General features: G+C 33.0%; 1 protein-coding gene across 1 annotated transcript; it reads left to right on the forward strand.

Annotated features, from left to right (window-relative positions):
• Positions 1 to 11,082: 11,082 nt before the first annotated feature.
• On the forward strand, positions 11,083 to 13,360 carry LOC102586311 (peroxidase 43). Its single transcript, XM_006356282.1, has 4 exons — positions 11,083 to 11,307; positions 11,878 to 12,060; positions 12,185 to 12,347; positions 12,927 to 13,360. Exons 1-4 carry the CDS (start codon positions 11,083 to 11,085, stop codon positions 13,358 to 13,360), a joined length of 1,005 nt encoding a protein of 334 aa, XP_006356344.1.
• The last annotated feature ends 362 nt before the right edge of the window (positions 13,361 to 13,722 follow it).

The following is a 13,722-nucleotide window of genomic DNA, read 5'->3' on the forward strand; positions in this document are numbered from 1 at the left end:
ATTCAAACCTTATTTAGATATGTTTGTTATCGTCTTCATTAATGACATACTAATCTATTCAAGGAATGAAGAAGATCATGCTAGTCAACTCAGAATAGTTCTCCAGACTTTAAAAAATAGAGAGTTGTATGCCAAGTTCTCTAAGTGTGAGTTTTGGCTTGAGTCTGTGCATTCTTAGGCCACATTGTGTCTGGAGAGGGAATTAAAGTTGATACTCAAAAAATTGAGGCAATATAGAATTGGCCTAGACCCACATCTCTAACTGATATTAGGAGTTTCTTGGGTTTAGTTGGCTATTATAGAAGGTTCGTAAAGGGGTTCTCATCTATTTCATCCCTTTTGACCAAGTTAACCCAGAAGACAATGAAATTTCAATGGTCTGAAGCTTGTGAGAAAAACTTTCAGGAATTGAAAAAGAGGTTAACTATTGCCCAGTGTTGACCTTACCAGAAGGTACGCAAGGTTTTGTGGTATATTGTGATGCGTCTAGAGTTGATTTGGGTTATGTGTTGATGCAGAATGGCAAGGTTATAGCTTATGTATCCAGATAGTTAAAAGTTCATGAGAAGAATTACCCAACCCATAACTTAGAGTTGGCTGTTGTAGTATTTGCTTTAAAGATATGACGCCATTATTTATATGGTGTTCATGTAGATGTATTCACGGATCACAAAAGCCTTCAATATGTGTTTACTCAGAAAGAGCTTAATGTCAGACAAATGAGGTGGTTGGAATTACTCAAGGATTATGACATGAGTATTCTTTATCACCAAGTAAGGCTAATGTTGTTGCTGATGCCTTGAGTAGGTTGTTTATGGGTAGTACCACCCATTTTGAGGAAGAAAGAGAGAGTTAGCGAAAGATGTGCATAGACTTGCACGCTTAGGAGTCCGACTAATGGATTTCACATAAGGAGAAGTAGTGGTGATGAATGGGGTTGAATCATCATTAGTGTTAGAAGTAAAGAGAAGCAAGACCAAGACCCTATTTTGCTCGAATTGAAGGCAAATGTTCATAAGCAGAAAGTTATGGCTTTTGAACAAGGGAGAGATAGCGTACCGAGATATCAAGGTAGATTGTGTGTACCAATGGTGGATGGACTCCAAGAGAGGATCATGGAGGAAGCTCATAACTCTAGATATTCCATTCATACGGGGTCCACAAAGATGTATCGCGATTTGAGAGAAGCCTATTGGTGGAGTAGTATGAAGAAGGGCATTGCAGAATTTGTTGTTAAGTGTCCGAATTGCCAACAAGTTAAAGTAGAGCATCAAAGTCCCGATGATATGGATCAGAATATAGAACTTCCGAAATGAAAGTGGGAGATGATTAATATGGATTTCATCACAGGTTTACCAAGGTCTCGCAGGCAACATGATTCGATTTGGATGATTGTTGACAGAACGACAAAATCAACCCATTTTTTACCGGTAAAGATTACCCATTCAACAAAAGATTATGCCAGGTTATGTATTCAAGAGGTAGTAAGACTTCATGGAGTCCATATTTCAATTATATCAAATAGGAGATAGGGGTGCACAATTTACTGCACAGTTTTGGAAGTCATTCCAGAAAGGCTTGGGTTCAAAGGTGAACTTGAGTACTGTTTTTCATCCTCAGACAGATGGTCAAGCAGAGCGTACTATTCAGACCTTAGAGGATATGTTGAGGGCTTGTGTGATTGATTTCAAAGGTAATTGGGATGATCACCTACCTCTTATTGAATTTGCTTACAACAATAGTTACCACTCTAGCATCCAAATGGCTCCTTATGAAGCTCTTTATGGGTGGAGATGTAGATCTCCTATTGGATGGTTTGAAGTTGGTGAAGCAGGATTAATAGGACCATATTTAGTTCATCAAGCTATGGAGAAGGTGAAAGTGATTCAAGAGAAGTTGAAAACGGCGCAGAGTCGTCAGAAGTCCTACACTGATGTTAGGAGAAGAGAATTAAAGTTTGAAGTAGATGATTGGGTATATTTGAAAGTTTCACCCATGAAAGGTGTTATGAGATTTGGTAAGAAGGGGAAGCTTAGTCCCCGATATATTGGCCCTTACAGAATATCAAAAAGGGTAGGTAGTGTAGCTGATGAGTTGGAGCTACCACAAGAGTTAGCCACGGTTCATATGGTCTTTCACATCTCCATGTTGAAGAAGTGCATTGGTGATCCTTCATTGATCATACCAACTGAAGATATTAACATCAAGGATAGCTTATCTTATGAGGAGATTCTGATTCAGATTCTCGACGCCAAGTATGCAAGTTGAGGACTAAGGAAGTAGCATCAGTCAAAGTCCTTTGGAGGAACCAATTTGTTGAGGAAGCTAGAGAAGCTGAGGAGGATATGAAGAAGAGATATCCACATCTCTTTGAATCCGGAGAAATTCTAGATCAATGTACTCATTCTCTTTTTAGTACTCTTTAATTTATAAGTTGGCTTGTCGTAATTGCATTGCTTGTTGGGTGTTTGAGCTGAATGTTACATGTTACACCCTTAGCCTATTAAGAGTAATCTCATTCGAGGATGAATGTTCCCAATGGGGAGATATTGTAACACCCCATAACTAGAAAGAACTAGAATTAGAAAGAGTCATTTTGGGAAAGAATGAAAATTTGGAAAATTGGTTAAGTTAAGTTTAAGTTTTTAGTCAAATTTAAACGACCATCACTCCTAGCTTAGGATGAGTTAGGTGTGCTTCCAGATATCGTAGGAAAGATCTTGGAATAATATTTCTAACGCCGCCGAGTTTACTCAATTCCGAGTTAGTTTGAGTGAGATATGACCATTTGAAGTTGGGCTGTTCAAATAAGGAAAATGTAATCCGGATTTTAGTAAGACATTATGGTCTTTTCCATACCCCATGACTTAATTTCGTTTTGGGGTTATTAATTGGGGTCTAAACTGATAGGATTCAGTTTACGCTTTTACAATATTGAGTTAGGGTTTTAGAGAAGAGAAATGAAGAAGAGAAGAGAGGAGAAGAAGCAAGAATCGTCAAATTCTCGAAGCTAAGATTGTGGATTTCGTGAAGGGGTGATCCCTACGAGGTATGTGAGATCACATAGAGTTGGGTCCATTCATCCACGCGCCAAACATGTTTAATTCAGTGATTTTCGTCCTAAAAGAGTTTGAATTTGATGTTCTTGAATTGTTTTCATTCTTGAACTTACATGTGATTGATGGGTTTTCTTGAGACATTTTAGCGATGCTAAGAGTTCTTTCGAGTTATATTCTAGTGTACATATTTTGGGTATCTGAATCTAAGAAAGTATTGAGAAAAGGAATCAATTTAAAATGATTTAGGATAAAAAAAACTAGTTGAAAAATTCGTCAGATGCACCTGGGGAGGGCCAGGCGCATCGCGCCCCCATAGCGCCAAAGAGGCTAGGGCGGCGCGCCTACAGTGCGCCCCAAAAGATCCCCAGAAAGTAGGGGCTGGCGCGGCGCGCCAGGGACACGCCCGGATCGTCGTTTTTCACCAGTTTTTCATCATTTAGCCTATTTAAGTCCTTCTAAAGTGTACTAACACTTTCCATTGATTCTAACTACTCTAAATGACTTCTAAACATCTATAAATCATCCAGAAAACATGAATCATAACCTTGAACCCATAAATTCAAATTCAAGGAAAGTCAAGAGCCAAGTCTATGAAGTTCTTAGAGTCTTTTCAAGAAGTATTTTGCAAATGCTTTTAACTTTGTTTTAAGACTTAAAGTTCAAGTTGAGTAAAGAGTAGAGTTTGAAGTTCATTTCATCAAGGAAGTATATGGGGACTATGTATTCCCAAAGAGTTTAAAATGTTTTCACATTTAAATAAGAACGGAAACTTTGATTTCCAAGATAGCCTTTGAGCTAAGTTTTTGAGCAATTATCTCAAATCACAGAAAGAAGTATGTTTTTAAACATAAGAGCTAGTATCATATTTTGGGAGTAGTATTGAGCACTGATATGGGGGAGAGTTCAGACAACTCATAGCCCTCATAAATCATGTAGCCATCATTGGTAGAAAAGGGTCATACTTTTTAGATGATTCCTTTAGTGTTTTTTAGCATAAACTAGTGGATCCACGTGGTAGTTCAGGTTCTATACCCTCGGCAAGGTGTAGGATGGCCTTGGCAGCGTCAGCCAAAACGGCGTATCATCACAATAGCTCTTAAGTGATGGTTGTCGGTTAGAGAAACTCTCACAGAAGTAATTGTATTCTTATATACACAGTTTATTTGTATTTTTATATACATTTCAGAGTTATATGTATCTTTGCATACACATAGAGTTGACATCATATTTTAAACAACTGTTCTTTATATTGCACTTGTTTTAAACTGCTTTATATTGAAATGAGCTCAGTTATGTTGAGTTGTGTTGAGCTAGGTAAGTTCTTCAGTTCCTTTCAACCTTATGTCTTGTTTTAGAATTCCCCTCGCATACTCGTATATTTAATGTACTGATGCCATTTGGCCTGCATTTTTTTATGATGCAAACACAAGTAACCAGGATCAGCATCCAGCGCATCGTTGATTCTAGTTGAGCTCCAGAGTTTATTGGTGAGCCTCCTTGCTTCCGGAGGACCCCTGTTTATTGCTTTTCAGTATTTTGTTCATTAGGATTTCGTGGGTCTTGTCCCGACATCCATCTCAGTTATTAGAGGCTTCATAGATAGACGGTCAGTTAGTTCATTTGTCTTTATTTTGTTATTGGCTTATGTTCAGATTTGAGTTGCCACTTGTCTAAGTTAAATGTTTATTTCTAAAACATTATGAGTTTAGTTTGAGAAAGTTGAATTATCTTGCATTTGAGTTCTTTTCTTAATGCTTAAAGTCTTCCGCTGAGTAAGTAAGCCAGGCCAAGGGTTCGCTTGGGGCCAACAATTGTTCTTCCAACAATTGTTCTTGAGTGCCAGTCTCACCCAGGGTGTAGGCTCGGAGAGTGACAATTATCAAGACGAATTGTTTTTATTGCATAATCTAGAAATTGTGTTTTTAACCTTATTATTTGAGCCAACAACCTCGCAAATGCCATATTGCGAGTTGATAATAAGCACACATGAGACAATCTTGTAGATGCATCTATCAAGACAATATAATATTTAAATGGTCCACATGTAGGGTGAATAGGTCCACATATATCACCCAGTATCCGTTACAAAAATGCAGGGAATTCCACCCCAACCTTAGCCACTGATAGTATGATAACCAACTTTCCTTGTTAACAAGCAGCACAAGAGAATTCCTTTGATTGAAGAACATTGTGGTTCTTCAAAGTATGCCCATGTGAATTCTCAATTATTCTGCGCATCATATTATAACCAGGATGGCCCAACCGGTCATGCCAAATGACAAAATCATTAGAATCAGCAAACCTTTTATTTACTACGGCATGTGATTCAACCGTACCAATATTTGTATGGTACAACCCAGAAGAAAGTGCAGGCAATTTTTCATGCACAGTTTTCTTCTCCGCATTTATTGTAGTAATATAAAGGTATTCAACCTTTCCTTCATTTGCAGTCTCAACATGATAGCCATTTTGGTGAATAACCTTGAAACTTAACAAGTTTCTTTGAGACTTACTACAATACAATGCTTTATCAATTATTAATAATGTTCCTCCAGGTAGTAATAAGGCCGCTCTTCCAGAGCCCTCAATCAATTTTGTACTACCGGATATTGTATTAACATATGCCTTTTTCATAATCAAATGAGAGAAATATTTCTTTTCTCTTAGTATTGTATGAGTTGTGGCACTGTCCAGAAGGCACATATCTCCATTATTCATCTTGGATCCAACTGAAGATTGGGAAATTTTATTTCTCTTCATAAAAATAAAAATACATAATAAGAAGTACGAAACTTAACAAAAGAAAATTTCAGTACATGAACTTTAAGTAAGACATTAAAAAACACATAACAACATTATTCATTTCCCAGCTCAATTATCAATCTTCAATTGCGATCCCCAAAGAAGTCCTCAGTTTCTAGATGAGTAATAATCATCGAGCCCATCAAAAGTATCATCTTTCAATGCTAAATTTGCCTCAACATTCTCATCATATTTTTGAGAAGACCCTGCTTGAGCATCATCTTTGAGAGTCAAATGTGACTCCACCCGGGCATTAGAAGAGGAGGCATCACTTTTCTTTCCTTTTCTTTTGAAGGAATTCTGATACAGCCTGACAAAATGCTCAAGTTCCCGGTATTTATTTTTCCAATGACCTTTAAGGCCACATCGATGACAGTGATCGCCCTTTCCTTTAGACGAATTATTTTGAGAACCCATATTGTCCTCTCTTTTGTTATGACCACCACATCGACGATTATTACATCGTGTTTTGCCCTTGCCACGCCCATACACATTTTCATGGCTCCGATTATTTTATCTTTAGATTGTATGTGTGCTTCTACCCCATGTGCCTCCGGTAATGGAGCACTTCCAGCGGGACGAGCTTCATGATTTTTCATTCAAAAGGTCATTACGCTGCTCAACCATCAAAAGGCATGAGATCAGTTCAGAGTATTTCTGAAAACCTTTTTCACGATATTGTTGTTGTAATATCATATTAGAGGCATGGAAAGTAGTTAGTGTCTGTCCTCATCTTTTATAGTTTCCTCACATAATTTCAATTGGGAAGTTATTCTAAATACAACAGAGTTATACTCAATTACAGTTTTATAATCCTGAAACCGTAAGTGCATCCACTCATAATGAGCCCTTGGCAATACAATTGCCTTGAGGTAGTCATACCTCCCTTTCAAACCTATCCACAAGTCAAGTGGATATTTCATTGTTAAGTATTCAACCTTCAGGCTTTCATCAAGATGATGACGAAGGAAAATCATAGCTTTTGCTTTATCCTGACTTGATGCCTTATTTCCATCGATTATACAATCACCAAGACTCTTAGTGGTAAGGTGAATTTCGGCATCAAGTACCCATGACAAATAGTTCTTTCCAGAAATGTCAAGTGCCACAAATTCAAGCTTTGACAAATTCGACATGATGGAAACTATCATAAAATAATTGAGTTAATATTATGATGTTGGTTTCTTTATAATAAATGGTAAATTAATGTTCAAATGATAAAGTATAATATGATTATATAATATATTATATGTTATATGCATGCACATTGAATGTCTCAAAAACATATAAACTAATGACGTATTGAAACAGTAAATTTAATATGTAATTTTAATTGTTCTACAATGTTTATTATTAGTTTCAATAGATATTAACGCCAATTTTTTTTAAGAGTTTCAGGTCATATTTAATATAATAATATTCTTCTTTATGACACACACCAATATACTTATCATAATGTATGAAAATACTTACGAGTTATTTTAACTAGCATGCTATCATATTACTTAGTAATTAATTTAGAGTTATAAGTTAGTAGCATATAAATAACATAACAATATAAACTTGAAATGTATTGATTATTATGCCTAATAAAGTATCATAATAATAGCTAAATCAAGTTATATATATCGTAATTAAATTATAGAACAAAGATTTATGCAAGTCCTATTAGAGGTGTTATAAATATATAAATGTATACCTGACTCTAAATGAAATTTGATTAACTTTTAGGAAAAAAAGATAATTCCTAATTAAGTAGGTCTCAATTGGTTAAAGACTCGTGCTGATAACGTGTTGTGAAATATTAGCAATATAAAATAATATAAGACAATAAATATATAGACAAGATATATGGGAGAGAATGCTTTCTTATTTCTTTCTTCTGTACTTTTCGATTGTATCTTTTATAAAATATTCAACGCCTATTTATAGTACAAAATGCCTCTTCAAAAGTTAGATGAATTTAAATAGTGTTCATTAATTTCGTACATGAAACTTCAAAAGAGAGTTACGATGACATCCACATTAATGCATTTACAACACTTTTGTAATTTTCAATTCTTTATTTATTCATTATTGTACTTTATTATGTCTTTTTCTCTCCAATAGTTGTAACTTTTTTTTTGAATTAATCGATATGGTAATGATTAAGTGTAACTTCTCACATCTAAGGATTATAACTTAAGGTAATGACTTATTAAAAAAATACCTACAAACTTAACATAAATTTTGAATTCGCCCTTGCTATCACCCCATAACTCTTTGACTTTTCTCTCGGATCACCAAAGCATAAGCTTAGTTAACAGTCAACACATGTATTTGTTAGGAATGATAATAGGGTGGATTGGAGCGAGTGAAGTTTGCAATTGCGCACCTTTTTTTACAACCCATGATCATAATTATTATCATCCAATGATTTAGTTTATGGGTATTGAATATGCAATATGTTTTGAGACTTCATTTGTTGTTCTTGATTTGAAGTTCTTGTAAATTTGATACATTTTTTACTTCTTTGTATTTTTTTGGATGATTTTTTACTTCTTTATCAAATGTTCGAATTCAAAGGTAATTACCTAGTGTCTACACAGAAATTTGAGACCATTATTGCTTGGAAGTTGTTTGAAGTTTTGCAAATTCACAACAAAAATTTAAAGCTACACACCTACCGTACCCACCCTACCCCATAAAAATCCGAACTTGTCCTGCCTCACATAACTTTAAACTTGCTCGCCCTGCATTCGTTCTACTCCAATTGCAACAATGTTGATTCCTTAACAATTTTAGTAAATGATTCAATCGAATACAAGTCTTATATATAGGACCATGATCGACTTTTACAAATTAGGTTAAGAAAATAATCAAAATATTCGTAGACTAGGAAATGACTATATTGCCCCTAGTTTATAATCTTCTTCTTAGTAGTCCAAAAATAATAAAAAAGAACAAGAAGCATGAGAGGAGGAGGAAAAACTGTCGAAGAAGTTAAGAGGAAGACCTAAAATTAATGGACCAATAAAACTTATTTCAATTAATTTTCTTTATGATTTTGGATCATTTTATTTTCTATCTCTTAATTTTATAAAAAAAATAAGAAATCTCACCACGAAGTGCAAAGATTGTTGAATTTTGAACATGTAATGTTACAATTCACACGATAATATATTAAGAGTCTTATTGAAGATCTTTTTACGTGTAATCATCTCAATTTTTTAATGACTCATTCTGACATAATTTTATTTAGGATCTTACAAATATTTTCTTTGATTTACCTAAGTATCTTATTGTGGAGATTAACTCATACTGTTTTTTTTTTCCAAATTTATGATACATTGGCTAATGATTCTACCAACATTGGCTATGATCTCACTTGAGACTTCAATACCTCTCTATTCACATTAACTCTCTACCAACTGCATCCTCTTCTACCCATTGGATTATGTAAATGTTGCTCCCTTTATGTAACCGTAAGTATTATATAATATAAAATTTGTTAGACAAAATAAATTTATTTAATTGTGTCTAGTTTTAATGAGTATTTATATACATTTTTTTGAAAGTTTGAAGCCAAAAGAGTAATCATTTGAAGCAAAAATTCTGAATAGGCCACTTGATTTTGAAATTTATCAAAATGGACACGGACAATTTACCCTATTTAAAAAATAATAATATATAGAGCACCTCGTTGAAGTTTGTCCGATTTCCCAAAAAAAAAATTAACATGCTAAACGGCGGTTTGAGGTGAGTTATTGAAGGAAATCGTTGAAGTTTGAACAAATTATCTGCTTTTGTGAATATTAAAATTGAATGACCTGTTTAGATTTTTTACTTTAAATTATGACTCTTTAAACTTCAAACACCATTTTTGATGTGTGATTCCTATAACGTAATTTTTATGTTTAACCTAAAGATGTGCTCATTATAGGCCAATGCATATGGACCAATTTTTTCACATAGACAACTGAAACACAGTAATTGATAACTAAAATGTTGTATTTTACTTCTTATGTTATAATTTATGTTAGCATTATTCATTTTTCAAGAACCAGTTTAATTAATTTATCTATGAAATTAAATTGATTAAATTACTTCAATTTTTTAAATTCAAAATTTATATATTCAAAAATTATTCAAAAAGTATTATGAATGGTAATTTTACTCTTATTAATATATATAGAATAATGAAAACATATATTTTAAAATTTTAGTTAAACTTTAAATTTTACGTAAGTTGAATCTTAAAAAGGACAAAAATATCACATGGATTGAAATAAACAGAGTAATGATTAGCTCACACGTCTTCATAAAAATTTAACTTTACTCCTTACATTTTGTTAAATGCATTGTATAGGAGAGTGAAAATTCCTTTACTCTGATCTTACTTTATAATTTTTGGACATCATATACCAAGGAGGAGGAATCGTGTAAGAATAGAATCACTCTATTTCCACAAAACAGGAACACGTTCACACACCTTAACTAATTTTATAGGAATCTATTATCGTCTACCAACACAAATATGATATAATTTGGACAAATAGGGACTATATTTCTCAACTAGACCATAAGAAAAACAAATAATGCTCTTTATAAACATTTGTTTTATCTTTTACAAAAAAATCAAACAAAAAGCACATGGCTGTTTTAGAAAGAGACATGATAGTTGAGCTCAAGACCTTTATCTATTTTGGTGAGGAAGTCGGCAAAAGTAACCATAGTTGTAATTTTGTTTTTATTATTACTTCTTTGAATGGACCTAAGTTGTTGGACAATTAATTCTTTTCTTTTTAAAATTATGTTTTTCTTTCTAAAATAATTTTAATTATTTTTAATCTCAATTGATCATTTTAAAATAGTCTATACATTTGTAAAATAAAAAAACATTTAAAAATGTGATCATTGTGTAGCTGAAAGCCAATATACGAGTTCAATCTAACTCAATAATTGTCGCTAGATAAATAAATTAAGAGAAAGAGTAAATGTGAAATGAATGAAGAGAAATTAATTTCAGGATAAAAAACAAAAAAATATCTTGCTGGAGAAGAGTTGCATGGATGACATGTAAGTCATGTAGTTATTAAATATGACATTTGACAAAATATATCCTGTTTTATTATTTAAGGCAATTTTATTTTATTTACTTTGGACTATTTTATTATTTCCCACTCATCTATTTATCATCATATCATATTCCTCCACCATTTTTTCTAATATAACAACAACAATGGCATTGTTCAACAAAGATCCAAAGAGTTTCATTAAATTAATTTCAATTATTTGTTTCCTACAAATATCAGCTCTAAATGGACAACTTAGAGTTGGGTTTTATTCTGAAAGTTGTCATAATGTAGAGTCCATTGTTAGCTCTATGGTTAAAGAAGCTTCACAAAGAGAACCAAGAATGCCAGCCATCTTACTTCGACTCCATTTCCATGATTGCTTTGTCCAGGTTCTTTCTTATATTTTTAACCAAATTTTAGTATGTCAATTTTAACTCTTTTGATTTTCATGTTGGTTGGAAAATGAACTGGTATTTGCAATACGGTCTTTGGGCAATTCTTGTTCGGAATTAGACCTAAGTGTCATATCTAAGTTAGGTTCAATCCTGTTTGACTTCTGGTCCATACTCCAGTTGGATCTGGACATGAAAGCTGTTAGAGTGGGTTAGACATTAATTGGTGATTAGACTTATGGTTTGTTTATATATGTATTTGAGCCATTTTTTTTATGAGTTGAAGTATGGGGTTGAGTTAGACTTAAATATCACATCTTATATGGTATTGGAGTCCGAATTTTGACTACATACTAGTCTATGCTTTAGTTGGGCTTGAACCTAAATAGGGTGTGTTAGAATTCCACATTGATTAAAAATAGACCGATGATTTTTTTATATAGAATTGGATACTTTTTCTTACTAAGCTATTTTTTGTGGTTGAGTTAGAAAGAAGGTTGATTACATTAATTTATATTATTTGTACCAATAACCTTCTTAATTCTTCTTTTTGAAATGTGTTAAAAGGGTTGTGATGGATCAATTTTGATTGATAATGTTAAAGAAGCTGAAAGAAATGCATTTGGTCATGAAGGGCTTGGAGGATTTGCTGAGATCCAAACAGCCAAAACTCAATTGGAAGTCCAATGTCCTGGTGTTGTATCTTGTGCTGATATTGTCGCTTTAGCTGCTAGAGATGCTGTTGTTATGGTAATGCTATACTGTTTTTTAAAATTTTAGTTTTATGTATATATACGAGTTAAAATATTTAATTTTTTTTTTTTTACATGAGATACATTTATATAACCCTAAATAAAATTTCTGACTCTGTCAGGCTGGTGGAGAATCTTATGAAGTAGAGACAGGTAGAAGGGATGGAAGAGTATCAGATTTGTCATTTGCATCCAAAATGCCAGATGTGGATGACTCAATTGAAGTTCTCAAAGAAAAATTCAAAACCAAAGGCTTTACAGAAAAGGATCTTGTCATTTTGAGTGGTATGTATGATGATCATATAATTTTACACATACTCATTTTTATGATAAATATAAGTAACAAATAATAAGCCATCTATTTATTTTTCATATAAGTGAGGGGAAAAAACACAGTTACATTAGGAGGTAAACATTCAACATATCTCTAATTATTAGCAACAATCAATTAGGAATTTTTCAATGTTTAACTAAAGATTTTAGGTTCAAATTCCAGAAATGAATTGGAGAACTCTTGATAGGAAGTGTGTTCTTCTTAAATAAATCTTACACGATGCAAATTTGAATTAGTCAACTCAAGCTAAAAGGTATTAGATATTAGATGATTATACAAAATATAACTGACAATTAAAGTATCATAAATATTTGACCAAGACTAAAAGTGCTTTACTGAAAAAGACAAAACTGCTAGAATATATTTAACGTAACGGACCACACTTTGAGCATAGTCTCAAACACATACATTTTGTTTTCTAGCTACAACAATATCATACATTTTTGTCACTTTATTATAACTTTTGACATGTTAAAAGTTTAAACATCTTCTAATCCTGACTCTGCCTCTGTGTTAAACATCTTGCGCAGGGGCACATACAATTGGCACAACAGCTTGTTTTTTCATGCCTAAAAGATTATACAATTTTACTGGAAAATCAGATGCAGATCCATCTATCAATCCTAAATTCCTCCCAGAATTAAGAAGCAAATGTCCCAAAAATGGGAACGTAAACGTTCGAATATCGCTCGATAACCTTAGTGAAAGGAAATTTGATGATCAAATAATGCACAACATAAAGAATGGATTTGCAGTTATAGCATCAGATGCAAGGCTTTATGATGATAATATTACAAAAGCAGTGGTTGATTCTTATCTTGAGATTACAGAGAAATCAAATCCTAATTCATCATCATTTGGAAATGATTTTGGTTTAGCAATGGTAAAATTGGGAAGGCTTGAGGTGAAGACTGGATTACTAGGAGAGATTAGAAAGGTTTGTAATTCTTTTAATAAAATGTAGTAGTTTATAACATTTATGAGTTATGGTATTACTTACTTAATTAAGGTTGGAGATCATATAGTATAAGCAGTACATTTTAATTAGTATTAAAAGAATGTTAAACTTGAAGTTGTGTACTCGTTCCGTTCAATATTAGTTGATCATCATACTAAAAATAGTTGTCTTATATTAGTTGTCCACCTTACTAAATTAAGAAAACATTAATTAAATTTTTCCTATATTACTCTTGCAACTAATTCTTTTTGAAAGTGTTGGGCTAAGGGTATGAAAAATACCCAAACTTTGGTCGGATTTGATGTTGCGATACTAAACTTTCATGAGGACCTATTACCTCCCTAGACTATTTAATACCGTATTTTTTA

Source organism: Solanum tuberosum, unplaced genomic scaffold (assembly GCF_000226075.1).
Source record: "Solanum tuberosum cultivar DM 1-3 516 R44 unplaced genomic scaffold, SolTub_3.0 scf00213, whole genome shotgun sequence".
Classification (NCBI taxonomy): domain Eukaryota; kingdom Viridiplantae; phylum Streptophyta; class Magnoliopsida; order Solanales; family Solanaceae; genus Solanum; species Solanum tuberosum.